Source organism: Oxyura jamaicensis, chromosome 2 (assembly GCF_011077185.1).
Source record: "Oxyura jamaicensis isolate SHBP4307 breed ruddy duck chromosome 2, BPBGC_Ojam_1.0, whole genome shotgun sequence".
In the NCBI taxonomy this organism is placed as follows: Eukaryota; Metazoa; Chordata; class Aves; order Anseriformes; family Anatidae; genus Oxyura; species Oxyura jamaicensis.
The window spans coordinates 42,493,015-42,506,828 of record NC_048894.1 but is presented as its reverse complement, the minus strand read 5'-3'; the positions used below and the strand labels follow the sequence as shown (position 1 = coordinate 42,506,828).

Genomic DNA, 13,814 nt, shown 5'->3' with positions numbered 1-13,814 from the left:
GATACAGTTTTGTCTTGGGCAGGGACAGAATACAGAGCCCTCAGAGTGCCCTGCGTGTCCTCCTTTCCTTGTAGAAGCAACACAGTTTTACTCTTTCCTGATGTATTGTTAGCCAAGGCCAGAACAGATGTGTGACTCCTGGCTGTGCTCAAATGCTCACGTACATAATACTCTCCTCTGGAGAGTGAAAAAGAAAGCAAACAAACCAACCAATAAATTTACCTTTAGTTGGAAGGAAACACTAGTTGGGAAAGAACTTGGTATTCAAAATGAATGTCTGTGGTAGAGCTTCAAGAGGATACAATACAGACCCACAGGTTTTTCATTGTGAAAGGCAGAGCTGTGGTGCCCAGTCTTTCTGACAGGCTGTTCAGCATCATGTGAAGGCTACCCACTCCAGTCCTTGATAACCAGGCACAACTGCCCCACAACACAGGAACATTTTACCCTACAGACACAGTAGATGCACACACACATACATATCCCGCTGTCTCACCAGCATCGCATTTCAGGGAACACAACTGGGGAAGGCGGCAGGGATGGAAGCTAGCTGCCAAAATGGTTTGTCTGGTCCATAACCCCCCCAGCTCAGGGAGCAGGGTAACACAAATGGCCTGCAGCCAGGTCCATTTCTTTTCTTATGGGCCTCATCCAACCTGTTACCAGATGGCCAGCCTGAACCACAATATGAGAGCTTAGGTGAGGTATGTGGACAAAAAATTAAGACCCTTGCATTTCACTGTTAGGCCTGAAAGAAATCTATCTGAATATCCACAATCAATTCAATTTAACCCTAAAAGGATTGATTAGTTTTCTCTCACAGTAAGATCGTGTCTTGAGCAGTAGAGGTTAATAACAGATTGCATTGCATACTTCTACTAATGTTCTCCAGTTCCTCATTTTTTAACTGAAATCCATAAAGAGGTCACAGCAATAACTAGAGATTATTTTCTTTCTATGCCAATTATTGAGATGCTGGGGGGATAATTTTCAGACTCTTACTATGATTTTCCAGAAGACTTGATTCTCTTTCCTTCTCCATGCTGGAAGATAAGCAACTGCCAGGAGGGGGATAAAGCAAAGAGGCCTCTACGCTTTGCTGAAATGTTTAAATACAGGTGCATAACAAAGAAGTATAAACTGAGTAAAAGCTCTACAGGAAACTACATTAAGAAGAAGAAACTAGAACTGACTGCTTTTTGCAGTGGTCAAAGGTAAATAATATGAGTGGCCACTATTACTTCAGTTAACGCAACTACTCAAGTGATCACGTTCATTCTCTGGCTTCTAAAAAAGGAGATAAATGAATATGAGAAAACTTTTAAATATAGATTTGAAGAGTGCCTTAATCTAATAATGAGGTGCAAATATTATCTTTTATGTGGATCAAATACACTATGATAATTTCTAATTATCTGTTTTGGGAGCTACGAACTCTGTCCTCCAAAAACTGAGGACAAAATGGGATAGATATCTAGTGCATAACCGAGTGAGCTCAGTTGCTGGTTTGCCCCATGCTGCATTATACTTTACCTGCATCTGAATGGCATTTGGGTAAATGAAAACTCTTAAAATAGTCACTTCCCAGGTGATCTTTGCAACTAAATACCGTGTGAGCACAGCAATCAAGAGAAAAACATAGCAGAGAAACTTATAACCATTAAAATCAAATTTCAATGTATCTCTTGGAACATGAATAAGTACTCTATCTTATCAGGACTCCTCCTATTTTGATGTCCCACATCACTTTTGTTGAACACCCAGCATATTCCTGACTGAAAGATCATTTAAAATCAAAATAAAATAAAATAATGACTTTTAACTTCTAGCTTTCACTCTTTATCATGTAGTTCTTTTTGTTTCTGGCACCGTAAAAATATTCTGCTTTATTTCTGGCTCACGTTATCTGTCCTCTCTAACACAACTGGGAATGTGACCACGGTGCATGCAGGGTCCTAATGATGAAGCTGCTCTTCTCAAATCCTTGCTATTCACACTCTTTCCATTGGGTGTTGCTATGATATTAAACAGATTACTATTGTGACCTAATGTATGCACACAGAAAAGCATGCCAACAGTTTAAGGTCTCCTCCACCTGTGTTGCTTTACTCTTTGTTCGATGCAGCCTGAGTCTGTTGCATTTCACACCAATAACATACATTAGCTGGTATTAAGAAAATCTGTCAGTGACTACTTTTGAAAAAGAGGACCATAAAATGGAGTCTTCCAGCTTGCACTAAAAGTTTTATACTCTTTCATGAAGGTGATTTGACTAAAACGTATTATGTACATTGCAGCATACAATTACTGTACACAGTAGTTGTGCAGATGGCACTCTTTTAATTAGAGAATTTAGTGCATCTTCTGCATAAAGAACCAGGCGAGGAATAAGAAGGAATTTAATGGAAGTAACTAAAAAAGGAAATAGTATAACGAAAAAAAAAAAAAAAAAAAAGTAGAGAATTACTTAGAACACAATTCTTGCAAGGATTTTATGCTCATTTAATACTAGGAACTCCAAGTATCTCTTTAAACAATTTGAGGGAAAAGTCTTCACAGATCTGTGGCTTCAGGGAGGCCTTGTCATGCAGTAAGATTCAGGCACCTGATCACTGAACTTTGCACAGCTGATGACCATAAACATGACAGCTGAAGATTTTAAAAGCAAGATACAGACTGGGACTGTGTTTCTGACATGGCTGGGACACACCACTGGATGTATTTGATAGATATCATCAGAAAATGGCAGGGTTTCATTAAGCCATTGCAAGAACAAATGGTATAAAATCACTTCATATTTGAAATATCCTCAGTTAGTATTAAAAGCTGCTGCTGTTGATACTAATAACTAGTAACTGTAAAGAACAGAAAGCTACAACAACCTGAAATTCCGGCCGTTTTATAACCTATAATGCAGTTGCTGTTATAGTTATATTCCTAGGTTGTTAGAAAAGCACTGGCATTTAACTGTGTGGTCTTTGCTCAAATTGGAAAAAGTCACACAATATACACATTAAAAAAGAGAGAAACAGCAAGACGATATGATTTTTATGTGTACTTAGATTTACAACTGTCAGACATAAATGTTTGAAGAATACAAACTTGGGCAAATAAACTGTTATTGATCAAAAATTATTGGCTTCAATTGGTCAAAAATGATTGGCAAGCTGTATACCCTCTCAGCATAACCAGTGATGTGAGTCCCTCTCAACACACACTCCAGCATTTCTGTTCTCTAAGCTCTTCAGTAAATTTTAAATTTCATAAGGATGGCTACACTTACCTGGTAGACCAGGTGGGGTTTTCAGATATTTGCCATTAAAATGTTGAATTACTACTTCACATTTTTCTGTAGACTCCATTCTGGAAAAGAGAAGAGGGTGGGATGAGGGTAGAGGCAATATGTGTTACTAGACTGTTACAAAAGTGTTCAGTCAGCAAAAACAAAAAGGAATAGAGAAGGGGAAAAAAAAAAAAAAAAAAAAAAAAAAAAGGACAAGCACAGATGCTGAGAGAAATCTTTAAAGCTGTTCTTGCTGACTTTTGCAGAGAAACTGGTTGAGCTCGTTACGGTACAGTGTGGCTTGCAAGGAGGACCTGCCACCCTCAAAGCCTGCAGCTGCGTTCCCGGCTGTGTGTGAGCTGCTGCAGTGTCAATGAGCAGCTCCCTCCTGGCTCCGGGTTTCTCCCTGAACAAGGACGTTCTTTATGCTCTCATCTGCTGCCTGGAATGGTATAATAATCTAGAATTGTTTCTAGATCCCTCATGCACCCATAACAACTTCAAATGCCATGAAAAAAAATAAAAATTACAGGATTTGGAGAAGAACCCAGAGGATTAAGTAACATTAATTATTATTATTTAATTATTAGAGATATCCATGTTGAAAAAAAAAAATCCTGCAGAGATGGACAGTAGGGCAAAACTAAACATAGTCAGTATGTGTACCTATTACATAAAGCCAAATTCTGTTTGAAGATGGTAATTTGCATGTAATCTTGGCCGGTTCATCTTTTATGACCTCAAGATAACTTTCAGCACTGAGTCATTAAAGCACTAACAGTGAACTAATACGTACATTATTGAGCAAACTGTCAAAGAGCACAAAGTTACTGGTCAAATCCTAAACCACTGCTATATCACATCAGGGAATTCACAGTTTGTTCAGGTCCTAAAAACTGACTGTACGCTAGTCCACAGTGGTTCACTGGCTCTGCTACAGACTGGATATAAAAAAGACTGAAGAGAGGAAAGAGAGAAATAGAAAAATTACAATCTAAAAAAACTACTCTTTTTATTTTGGTTTTCTTAGTAAAATGGTGTTTAAATCTATGTTCAATATTCCTCCAATGCATTACTTCTTACCTCCAGGTACTCCCTGCAAAGTAACACCACTGACAAATATTTCTTACTTCTCACTGATCTAGATTAAAAGAAAATAAATAAATGAATTTATCTACCGGTCTTCCTATCACATGCTTTTGGGAAAAAGTAACATGCCTCTTGCATAGCTCACAGGTTAGGGGTTCAACATAGAGTTGAGAGCAGAGGTTTGTCTCCCAGGGTAAGAGGGACCAAAATGACCACTGCCCCCTCATAGTAGTCAAAACCCCTGATCAACACTGCAAGCAAAGTCTTTTCTGTTTGTTTCAGCTGAAATCATTAAAAATTGTCACTTCTGGGATCTATCCCTGTTTTCACTGCATATCGTGTGGGCTGGGCTGTTTCTACAGGCGCGCAGACAGCAACTTAGATTGTTCACTTTGGCTTCATTCAGATTTAACTAAGCGAATGTCTGCCTTTAGAGACTCTTGTCTCAGGAAGAATACATGCAATAAAAGCCTGTTTTCTGTAGCTGCAGGCGCTTAGTGTCAAACCATGTTATGTTGCACCACACAGCAGTGACAATTTCATTTTAATACATGGGGCACATTTTAACAAGCCAAAGCAGTCCCTGCAAAGAATGCAATATATAAGCTGCCAAGTGAAAGAGACTCAGTGCACTTCGTGCATTTTACGTGGGAAGAGAATAAAAGTGAAACCCACAGTGTTCTGGGATAAAAAGGCCATCACTCGAAAAGCAGCCCTAAAAAGAAGACGCACATTTTCTTCTCAAGTTTCACAATTAACGGCTCAAATACCATTGCTAGCTATCTGTAATCTGGCACACGCTTCACTTGAAACCGACACTAGCATTACCGACTCAGTTTGAAAAAGCAGCACAGCACACAAAGCCGCCGATACGTGCTCCCTTCAGATGCGTTGCTGAGTAACAACTGCATCCTTCCCCTGTCTCTGCCACCTGAGTCCCCGCGTGCCTTCCTTCTGCAGTGGGCCCACTGGGGGTAGACCTCCCCTCCGGCTGCACCCAGACAAAATATGTTTTTCTCATGAGTTTATTCACGTTGTCTGAGACAGAAACGTTTTAAAATGTTGAATGGCTGAGCCTGCTATTTTAGAACGCTAACAGCAATACAACATGTTAAAAGCTAAGCTCCAGGGGACGGGTTTTCTAATGTCAGCAGAACATAGGTAAACTCGGGAGAAGAGCACTCTTCAATCTAATTTTCAGTTATTTTTTATTTTTTATTTCACAACTGATGAAACAAAAAGTGGCAAATTACATTCCAGGGGATAGGTAAAGATATTAGATGCTTTAAAAATTTCTGTTGAAAGGTACAACTATTCAGCTCCTGCTGGAAAGGTGAGGACATCAGCTTTACATACTAATAAAAATCTGCTTCTCATTAGATCATTCACAAAGCATTATTTTCAAACTCTTCAATGGTATGTTTTTGGTGTTGATCCAAAGTGAATCTTAGAATTCATGTTCAGATACACCTTGGAGATACCTACAATATATCTGAGTATTATTTTGAATCTGGAAATGGACTGCAGAAAAAAAAAAAAAAAATGAAAGCCATAGGCAAGATTTTTCTGATATTTTTAAATGTAATGATAACTACCAAAAAATTAAAAATAAAAAACACTAAGATAAATGTGGAAATTTATTTCCAGTTGTGTCTATGTATAAAACTATGTATAGAACTAAAAGTTTCTCAAGTACAATATAAGTAGCTAGATGGACTATATTTCATCCCACTGGAAACAGAGTTCATTTAAAAAATCTGAAGACTGTTATCATTTTTCAAGACATAGTTTACAAATTTATGATGATTCAGTGAGACAACAACAACAACAAAAATAATTAATATTAGGCAAATACAAACAAAACCACATCATCTGAGGTTCACCTCTTGCTGTTAAATACTTCTTTAAAAGATAATTTTTAAAATGTATATTAATATCTCCACAGACTATAGTGGTTCCAAAGTAGTCATTATGTGTTATAAGTAATATGTAACCTTCACCATGGAAAAAAAAAGGGAAAAGTTTCAAAAATTAAGCTCTTATGCATGTTTATTATAAAGATTGAGGCAGTGTCAAGAAACAACTTAAAATTTATACACAAAGAATAACATGATGATTACATAATTATTACATGTGAAACATTCAGTACCGTGTAATTACCAGTTAGTAGTAAAATGTGGGTTTGGTTTACATATACCCTATAGTCACTTTGCTTAATAATAATAATGTAAACGAGAATCAGGCCTGTATTTTTTATATTGCAAGTAAATATTTAAAGATGAAATTATTACTACCACACTTAGGTTATGATCAACATACAAATATTATTGTTTTATTTTATTAATAAAATCAGGAATAATGCTTCTTTACTATTTAAGGCATTTTGCAAAGATGGTAGTAGGAAGGTAGTTCCAGTATTTTGCAGTGGAGAATTCTGAAGAAGTGAGGCCACAGTTAGAATACACACTGGAAAACTCAATTTCTTTAGACTATCAAAAAAAAAAAAAAAAAAAAGACTAGAGGGGCAGCCTGACAGAGGTGCACAAGTATCTTCACGGGGAGAATAAACTTGGTACTACGTAGTCCTTTAATCTGGTTGAGAAACTTGTGACAAGAACCAGATACATGTAAAAGAGAAATCAGGCAGAAATATTTAACTATAAGGAAGATGACCCACTGGCACACATACTTAAAAAAGAGGTGGTGATTTTATTATTATTATTTTTATCTTTATCTTCAAATCACTTCTGAAAGTTGTATTTTAGTAAAAGACAAGTATTATCTCAATGTTAGGTAACTGGGAGTACATCAACTGTCTGATATAAAAGAACTCAGCGAAAATTATATGGTTTTAAACAGTCTAAAGCTACAAAGCAGCTTTGATTAGTATGAGGCTTCTTAGCACCCAGTCCTCCCTATATCCTACTTGCCATTCTTCTACGGTGCTATGTTCAATAACTTCCCTGATTTATTTTACGGATTTAATTCCAGGCATAGTAATATGGCCACAACCTGTGACTTTCTTTTCCCCTATAACTGATTCAGGTGTCTTATGTCCCCAGCTTATCGCTTACCAGGAAGCGATTGCTTCTAGATGCTTGCATTTTGGGGTTTAAAACTGTTTTGTGATGAAAAATAATGTTCCCCTTGTCAGTTACAGTGTAGGAAAAGATAATCATTTTGACAAGATGTCCTCATTACTCATAAATAATGTCTTTCCCAAGCGTGTCTTGCTTGTGTATTTCTCATGTTCATTCCTGTTTGCATGAACGACAGGAGGTTGTCTGCTATCACGGATGGATATACGAGATCTGCAGAAAGCACCCCAGTGAGGACAGGTTACAATCCTCCTCTCTGAGGGTTTGGGCCATCCTGTAGCACACTGTGCCCAGGGGACCTTTCTGAGCTGCCTGAATCAGTTACCCCGCACAGAGCTATGGCGCTTCCACTTCACAGAGAAACCTGCTTGTTTCAGAAGAAATCTGATGTAACTAAATGACACCTACTTTGTCCTGAAAAACGCTGGAAGACACACAGCTTCCTTTGAGGAAAAGAATATACAAATTAAAGGCTTGGCTCTTTCGTTTTGCTTCAGTGGAAACTGGAACCAATCCATTTCTACTGAAATCCACGCGAAAATGCTATATATAGAATTAATGACCCCATGAGGGCTCAAATCCTTGTTTCCCATTTTCTGTCACTCCCTTTCAGTTGCTGAGTCAAATGTTGTTTCCAAAGACTAAATTTAAGACATATAAAGTGCAAATAAGCAGGAGATAAGTTTAATAAAGAACATGTGCTGGCAGAGAAATGCATCACACTGGAAGCTCCACCAGGAGCACAAAGTAGGGGAAAGACAAGGATAGAGCCCAAACTCCAAACACCACAAGATGGATAAATGTCCCATTATAGACCCCCCTGTTCTTTCTCAAAGGGACAGAAGTATCTCCTCAACATTTCCTTCTGCTCTGAGATGATAGGGACAACTAGTTGAGAATCTCTCGACTTCGGTCTTTCAGTGGGAACGGCATCGTAACAATATTTTATGATAGTTTATGTTGGAAAAATTTTCTCACGTTACTGGAGAAAGAATAGTATGAACACACAGCCATTTCCACCTAGACCCTGGCTGATTTATGCTACTGTCTTTGCAGTCTCAGGTTAAGCATTATACCGGTGCCCGCCAGCAGTGCAATACTTGACTGTCTGACTGTCAGCATTTCCATCATAAATTTCTGTTTTCAGAGGCTTATGACTTTGTTGTAAAACGTTGCTTGGGGGGTGAATCTTGCAAGGTCGTTTTAAGTTACAAGACAGTAAACAAAATAAAAAAGTTAGTGGTTTCTAATTCTTTTCTTCGCACTTTATTGTTTAAAAGGACCTATAAAATGCTTGCTCCACTGTTCAGTTGACTGTGGTACATGTACATATGGTATTATTAATATTGCTGTCTCTGCAGGGAGGATACTTAAATAATACTTAATGACATTTTACTGGGAGGCTCTAAACCCCAATTTTTATTTCATTGATTCGGTGGTATCAGTAAGTCCCTCCCCAAGGTATATCCCATTGTTTCCCTGTCCCCTCCTCTGTGTCCCGAAGAGTTCTCTGCACAGTACCTAGGGCTTGGGTAATGAAAACTCAAGCTAAACCAAATTACCTGATGGCTCCTAACCTTCTTAGTTCCTCCCTCCTCACCTTTAAGGGCTTCATGACTATTTTCATGTTATGGTTACCCACTGATACTTGTTCTGGGATCCTGCCTCACCTGTCCCACTCTGGAATTTGCATTTCCCTGGAAGTGCAGCCTCAAGCCTGGCAATATTCTCAGGGATGCACTAGGTTTACCAAAATTTGATCAGGGTTGCAATACCAGATGGAAATCTAAGGATTTTGGAGACACATTCTCATTCCGCGGAAGTTTCCAGCACTCTGCTGTGCTGCTGTGAACCCCTTCCAGGGAGGCTTTTCAATGAAAATTTATCACTGCAGGCATTGGAATATTATACAGATACCACACATAGTCTTTGGGGCATGTTTGGGATTTCCAGTTTCATCTGAGATATCCAATTATAAAGCAATTTCCTGCGGAAGATGTAGGATTTGACAGATCATTCTTCTGACTGAAAGTAGGAATGATCCTCATCATATCTAAGCCTGCACTACTGTCCCAGATGATGGATTTGTTCAAGTTAAATTTACAGCACCTTTTATAACACCTTTTCAACCGCCTTCAATTAAACCCTTGAATAAAGAAGAACAAAGCATTTCCCTTCTTCACAAACGCATCCTTAAACTACCTGGATGTTCCCTATCCCCTGGTGCTGCTGACACTTCTCTGCCTCCAAAGCAGCATCACCACTGATCCGCAGAAATCTCCCTTTAAATATCTCTCCTTTCATTTAGCAAAAATCACCACTGCTTTGGCTCCACTTTGTGTTAGATTTTCTCCCACTCAAAACCTGGCAGTCACCCTTTACAGGCCTTTGGAAAGTCAGGTCTTTCAGCACAGAGTCATCTTTGTAGTGACAGCACATCTTCAGGATGAATTTAAGTATTTTTCTCCATGCTTTTGGTGCCTTCTCAAACCCAGTAACTCCAGCCTCCCTCCAAGACCTTCTCTCTTACTTACTCTCCTTTTTACTCTAACTAACAACTTTGCTAACGGTCAGTTTGCAAAACCAAAATCATAAAAGATGACAGAGCTGCTTTAAAATTATATCTCAGAAAAAAAAAAAAAAGTCTTCAAATCCAGTTGCTTTGGATTTTTTTTTCCTTTGCTTCTTTTGAGGATTAAGGACTATGCTTTCATTTTAAGCTCTGAGGAATCCACTTACACTTTCTAAATGAAAGATCAGATGCTGAAGTCATTGAATGACTCTCAGCAACAGGGATTTAAGAGAAACACCTACAGTTTTAAGTCTTGTGATGAAATCCCTGTGTGAGGGTAACACTGCACCATTCCCTCTTTCTACAAGCAATCTTATGACAGACTGAACACAAAGCTTCTCCTCTGCACCTCCTCCTTTTCCCATATTCCCTGCTTATTAGTATTTCTTGTGCCTCCTTCTCATTTGTCTTTCTACTGTGTGACCGGCTGTGTCAGTCCCAGCTTCTGCTTTCCGGTGTCGGAAGAAACCCATGCTGCCAGCTGCCAGCAGCAAGACAAGCTCCCACTGGCAGTCTGCATCCAGGTAGCACAGGCTCTGAAGTACAAAGCAGGGGCGAGCTGAGAGGCAGAGGTGTGTATCCAGAGGTTACAGTAATTCCCTTTCAGCTAAATGGATTTCTGTGGAGCCACAGTTGGAGTCCAAAGTTACCCTTCTCTGGCCCCTTGCTCGTAACTCTCCTCCCCAAAATCTCCCCCAGGGTGCACCTAGGCAAAGTTGGGTTCAAGCCACAGTGAAACATTCTGGAAAGTTTCAGGAAAATCTGTTCAGCTGCTTTTGAGGGATGCAAAAGAGGAAATAATTTAACAGCTTAAAAAAGAGAGCTAGTTTTGTATGTGCATACGTTTAAAGAGGATGAACTTTAATGTGACCAGACATTACTTGGATCCAAGATCTAAGAGTGTGATCCAAGAACATTTGAAGTTACCCATGTTATAAATGATTAAGTAGCCACCTGCAGCATTATGAAACTCCTAATCATATTCATTTAGAAAAAAATGTGACAATAGCTGTCTACAGCAAGCCTTTACTTCCAATTACTTTTTGAATATACTGATTTTGAGACTGACCATTCACATAATTAGACAGAATCAAAAAAGGATTTTTAATCTTCACAGTAGTTAATTAATAATTGTGAAACATCAAATTTCAAAATTTAAGGTTTAAGTGTCTGCAAAGTTAACTTCTTGTCCTGTGCTTCTGTGGCTCAGTTAAGAGCTGTGCTAAGTAAGCAGCATGGGGCATTTCCACAAGCAGGCAGCTACACTGATAAAAGGGCCCCAGTCAGAAGACACAATAGTCAGGCTTACCACATGGGTTGCTGATCCTGAAAATCTTTTTTTTAAAAAAAAAAAAAAAAAAAAAAAGAAAGAAATCTGAACTGGTCTGAAATGCAGCTGCCATCCTCTAGATATACCCTGCTTATACCCAATCAGCATGGGCTCACAATGTAGGTACACTAGAATGAAACCCTCAAGATTACAAGCAAAGCTAAACAAATTCATCTCTTTTGAGTGACATGCAGTAAAATGATACTGAATAGCATGCTATTACAAAAAGAAGATCAGGTGGTCATGTAATTACAGCTTGTACTGGTAATTCTGCAAAGACAAGAGCCAGTGTTCAACTGCGGTTCTAAATTTCTGTATTAATTCTAGCCTCTTTCAGGTCAATGAGATATCAGTGGTACAGTTCAATGCAGCCAAGTTTTTACCCCTCTGTTGTTTGCATGGTGATTTACACAACCTTTACATTAGAACACAAAAGCTTTTTGAAATATGTGACATAATTCAATACATTTTCACAAACAAAGTCAATTTTTAAAATACAAGTTTACCCATAAGTTATACCAATCTATATTTAGTGAGCTAGAAAAATTCATGTTATTATCTGCAAGAATGCATAAAGAACAGCGTGTCATCTTTCAGCATAAATGTTTTGCCTTATTCTATTTGAATTCAGACAGTATTATCTTAACATTGTTTGTGCATGATGATCTTTCACGTCAAGGACAAAGGTAACAATACAATGTCACTTATCTTGCAAGCTACCTTTTTATCACCCAGTACCCTATTTCACTCAGTGGTGTTATGACACTAACATGAATGCCATGATATGCCAAGATATGGTGCATTTCAAAGAAATTCAAAGGATGACTAAGTCATTTTGCCTCCACTACAAAGCACAATGTATGAATATTCTGTAGAAACAATTATTTGGGATTTTTTTATCATTATTATTTTTGAGCTTTCTTTTGAAGCAGAAGACTGATTTACAGCACAGTTACAGATTTGTCTTCTCCTTATTTGCTTTTTCAATACCTTTCTATATATAGCTCTCCATTCTTTGGCTTTTCAAAAGAAAACTGTTTGATTTAAGAATGTTTCAAGCTGTGGAGAATCTATGTAAATATTCCCCGAGAATAAACATGGAAACTTGTCTTTCCGTACTGACAATGAGCTACGTGGTAATAATATGTTGCCCATTTTGTCTAAACTACTCAGACAAGGCTTGTTATATGCAAATATTTCTTCTTAACCTCTTCTCATAGGTTTGAGTTCCTTACAGCTTTCAAAGAAGCTGTGTTTTTTCAGTTATAGTTCCTCCCCCTTGCTCTTCCAACTGCTAAATTTACTTTTTCTTGTTGCAAAATATTTGCTAGAATTTTAAACAGTTTCCTCACCAAGTGCGTTCTTTTTGCTGTAGGACATTTATTATTATCCAAGCTTGATACTGCATGGATAGCTCACTATTCCTAGCTATTTTTATTTCCATATACATACATTCAGTGAACTAATTTCTGGAGCAATGACATGAACATCCTTCTGCACCGGTATTCCTCAGCTCAGTAGAAAGAACAGATGCACGATCTGATAAAGGTGCTGCTCTGCATTTTCGATAGCTATGAGGCTTCAGCATTACAGAGTAGACAGCATTTGCGAAGGACCATAGTCAAAAAATAGGCATAAATCAAGTAAGAGTAAGGGTTTTACCTGGCAAAGCCGACTCCTCTGCTGACTCCATTAGCATCTCTTAATATTCTGGTGGAAATGACATGTCCAAAAGGTTTCAGCATATTCTCCAGTTCCTGCTCATCCATGGAAACGGGTAAATTTGAGATGTATAGATTTGTGGGATCTTGCTCTTGTTGCTGTGAAAAAATAGGAGAAATATCCACAGTTAGGCTTAGCAAAATGGAATAGCTTATGGCTAATACGATGAGGGCTACTCGTAAGGAGACCAAGCCAAAAATTTATAGCTGCATCACAAGTGAAGCTAGGAAATTTGTTCATGATGACAACATATTTGCAAAATTTCTACAAACTCTCATGCATGTGCTTAACTTTGTGCGTGACTGCTCTTTCTGAACTCAGTGACACTACTCATTTATAGAAAATTACTCTCATGCACAAGTGTTCTTGGGTTTGTGTCCTAATTTAACAAACAGATTGTGAAGAAAACATGATTTCCACAAATGTGCTCACTGTTAACATAAATAAATAAAACTCAACACATGTTTTCAGCAGATGTGCTTTCCAGCCTGCAGACTTCCCATTCAACCTGTTCATCATGAATAAGGTTGGTTGAAAACACAGAACATTTTCCCCAGTATCTTTTCCTTCTTTCTCCCCCCATCAAAAGTGTCTTGGTAGGTAATATCCAAGAACACCTAACTGGGAGCAGGGAGTTCTGCAGTTCAAGCTAAAGGTACTGGTAATGCAGGTCACATCTTTATTCTCAGATCAAATTTAAATGATCATAAAATAAAGTTT

General features: G+C 38.2%; 1 protein-coding gene across 14 annotated transcripts in view; it reads right to left on the bottom strand.

Moving 5' to 3' along the window:
• RBMS3 (RNA binding motif single stranded interacting protein 3) overlaps positions 1 to 13,814 on the bottom strand; it is a 708,203-nt gene that overhangs the window by 137,747 nt on the left and 556,642 nt on the right. For all 14 annotated transcript variants that reach the window (XM_035316418.1, XM_035316417.1, XM_035316419.1 and 11 more), the window contains 2 exons: positions 13,035 to 13,192; positions 3,284 to 3,363 (listed from right to left, as the gene is read on the bottom strand). In XM_035316418.1, coding sequence (XP_035172309.1) covers positions 3,284 to 3,363; positions 13,035 to 13,192 — 238 coding nt within the window. The remainder of the gene's footprint in view (positions 1 to 3,283; positions 3,364 to 13,034; positions 13,193 to 13,814) is intronic.